The sequence below is a fragment of the Mus caroli genome, unplaced genomic scaffold, assembly GCF_978045245.1.
Source record: "Mus caroli unplaced genomic scaffold, Mus_caroli_1 scaffold_7, whole genome shotgun sequence".
In the NCBI taxonomy this organism is placed as follows: Eukaryota; Metazoa; Chordata; class Mammalia; order Rodentia; family Muridae; genus Mus; species Mus caroli.
The window spans coordinates 32,068,329-32,070,947 of record NW_028227262.1 but is presented as its reverse complement, the minus strand read 5'-3'; the positions used below and the strand labels follow the sequence as shown (position 1 = coordinate 32,070,947).

The 2,619-nt window shown below is 41.8% G+C and overlaps 1 protein-coding gene across 1 annotated transcript; it reads left to right on the top strand.

Moving 5' to 3' along the window:
* Positions 1 to 1,163: 1,163 nt before the first annotated feature.
* Positions 1,164 to 2,138, top strand: LOC110295746 (olfactory receptor 6C4-like). Its single transcript, XM_085839610.1, has one exon. The coding sequence runs from the start codon at positions 1,287 to 1,289 to the stop codon at positions 2,136 to 2,138; it is 852 nt and encodes a 283-aa protein (XP_085695736.1). The 5' UTR covers positions 1,164 to 1,286.
* The last annotated feature ends 481 nt before the right edge of the window (positions 2,139 to 2,619 follow it).

Sequence of the window (2,619 nt, the reverse complement as noted above, 5' to 3'; positions counted from 1 at the left end):
CTGGTTTCAACTAGACTGGCTTGACTATTCCAGTGGGCTCCCGGGACTTGCCTATTTTTGCCCCATCCAATGCTGTAGTTGCAGCTGCCCTTCACCACTCCTGGCTTTTGACATGGTGCTGTGATTCTGAATTTTCACTGTCTGTCTGGGGCTCTAGATGAAAGCAGCCAGATATGAGCCCTTAACCATCCCCCTAGAGTTCATTGTGAGTATCTTGTAATCTAGTCCACTTCATAGGACTGTAGGCAGGTCTACAGAACTACAGAGTGCTTTCTGCTAGTAATAATATGGCCAAAATGGAAACAAATGCTATGGAATGATGACCCCCCTGAATATATTTTGATGGAACAATGCCTTCTGACTTAAAATCTTTTGATGATTTGTTATTTTATATGTACTGAGTATTTTCTTTATGTGTGTATGCATACAACTTGCATGCATCAGGGGTCAGAAGGGAGAGATGGATCCACTCAAACTGGAGTTACAGATGATGAATTGTCATGTACATTCTGAGAACTGACCCCAGAATCTCTGCATGAATAACCAATCCTCAAAACTGCCGAGTCATCACTCTAGTGCCCGTGACTGAAGTCTTCGATTGTCTGGCTTCTTTTCTTTTCTTTTCTTTTCTTTTCTTTTCTTTTCTTTTCTTTTCTTTTGTGTTGGTGAGAATTAAAACCATACCACTGCACCTGTTAGATATGTGTACCACCCCTGAGCTATACCCCCAGATTCAGGTTGATTTTTAAGTTGTAAGTTTTCCTTTGCAATATTTATCTGGGCCTGTGTAACATGAATATTCTTTTACTAGAAATATGTACCATGACTGAAGGGATAAAAGGGTGTAATCTTGATTTCAGTGGACAGCGAACCACATGGGAAAATAACCAGCACTGTTGAGTGACTTTATCCCTAATGAAGGTGTGTGACACATGCAGTTCTTCTACACCTAGTGTTTTAGGGTACAGGTAATATAAGCGCAGTCATTGTGATTATAAGTTATTTTTCCTTAACAATGGGCAAAGAGACACCTTGGATGCCCTGTTTACCAAATCTGAATGACTCCCCATATCATTTATAGGTTTAGGAACACTCAGTTCTACACCTTCAGTCATGGTTCTGCAAAGCCCTTCAGTGACAGACAGACTGAAGAGACGGAATGGCTGATGGCAGAGGAAACAAGGAATTGGACATAGGTCCGGGAGTTTGTCCTTGAGGGCTTCCCTGTGGCCGAGCACCTGAGGATCCTCTTCTTCCTGCTGCATTTGCTGGCCTACTTGGCTTCCATGATGGGCAACATGCTCATAATTGGCATCACCTGCGCGGACCACCGATTGCAGATGCCCATGTACTTCTTCCTCAGCACTTACTCCTTTGTGGAGTGCTGTTTTATAACTACAGTTATCCCCCAGCTGCTCGCCATCTTTCTGTCAGGGAGGCAAACCATCTCCTTTGTGGCTTGCTTCACACAGGCTCTTGTGGTTTTTGTCCTGGGGGCAACTGTTTTTTTCCTCCTGGCTGTCTTATCTCTGGATCGATATCTGGCCATCTGCAAACCTCTACATTATCCAACCATCATGAGCCCAAGGATGTGCTTTCTTCTTGTTACTGTCTGCTTAGTTTTGGGATTCCTCTTCATGGCTGGTCCAGTTGTGATGCTTTCCCAGTCATCCTACTGTGGCCCCAATGTTATTCCTCACTTTTTCTGTGATTTTGGGCCACTGGCAAAACTCTCCTGTTCAGATACCAGGTCTGTTGTGATGCTGTTTATTAACCTCGTTTTAAGTGTGGTTTGTGCTTCCCTTCTGATAGCCATCTTTGCATACAGCAACATAGTGGTCACAATAGTGCGTCTCCCTTCAGCCAGGGAGAGACAGAGAGCTTTTTCCACCTGTTCCTCTCATCTCATTGTCCTCTCTCTAATGTATGGCAGCTGTGTATTTATATACATGAAGCCAAAGCAGACAAGCAGGATGGACACCAACCGAGTGGCTGCTCTTGTGAACACGGTAGTGACACCCCTTCTAAACCCTGTCATCTATACCCTGAGAAACAAGCAGGTCCACCAGGCTCTGAGGGATGCACTGTCCAGGGTTCAATTACCCAGATATCACAGGAGCAATGCACCTTCCCTTTGACTTAGTCTAACACCATTTTTTAATTTTTTAATTTTATTTAAATGTTCTATATAAATCATCAGGTATGTTATCAAATCCTGCTTGTTTGTTACTACAACAATGGTTGATGTATCCAGTAATTCCATCTGAAGGCATTAATAATCTTGTTATGAAAAAAATCTTTCTATATCTGCTTTGGTGTCAATGAAGACCAAAGCCTCATACATATTACATGCATATTGCTCTTTCTACAAACTGTCTGCAATTATCCATGCATTTATTTCATGTGTGTTTTTAGTCTGATTTCAGGTATCCTCTTTTAGCTATGGAGGAACAAAGAGAGACTTGGGGTAGAGGTGGGAATGTAGAATCAAACTAATGAGTACCAAAGATTTAAAATTTATCGATGACAAATTTATGTTATCATCATACCAACATTTACATGACCCATAAACAATAACTGTAATGATATTCATAATAAATTACTTTACACCACTTACTA

Coding starts and splice junctions, on each gene's coding strand:
- LOC110295746 (XM_085839610.1), top strand. CDS start 1,287: ATGATGGGCAACATGCTCATAATTGGCATCACCTGCGCGGACCACCGA.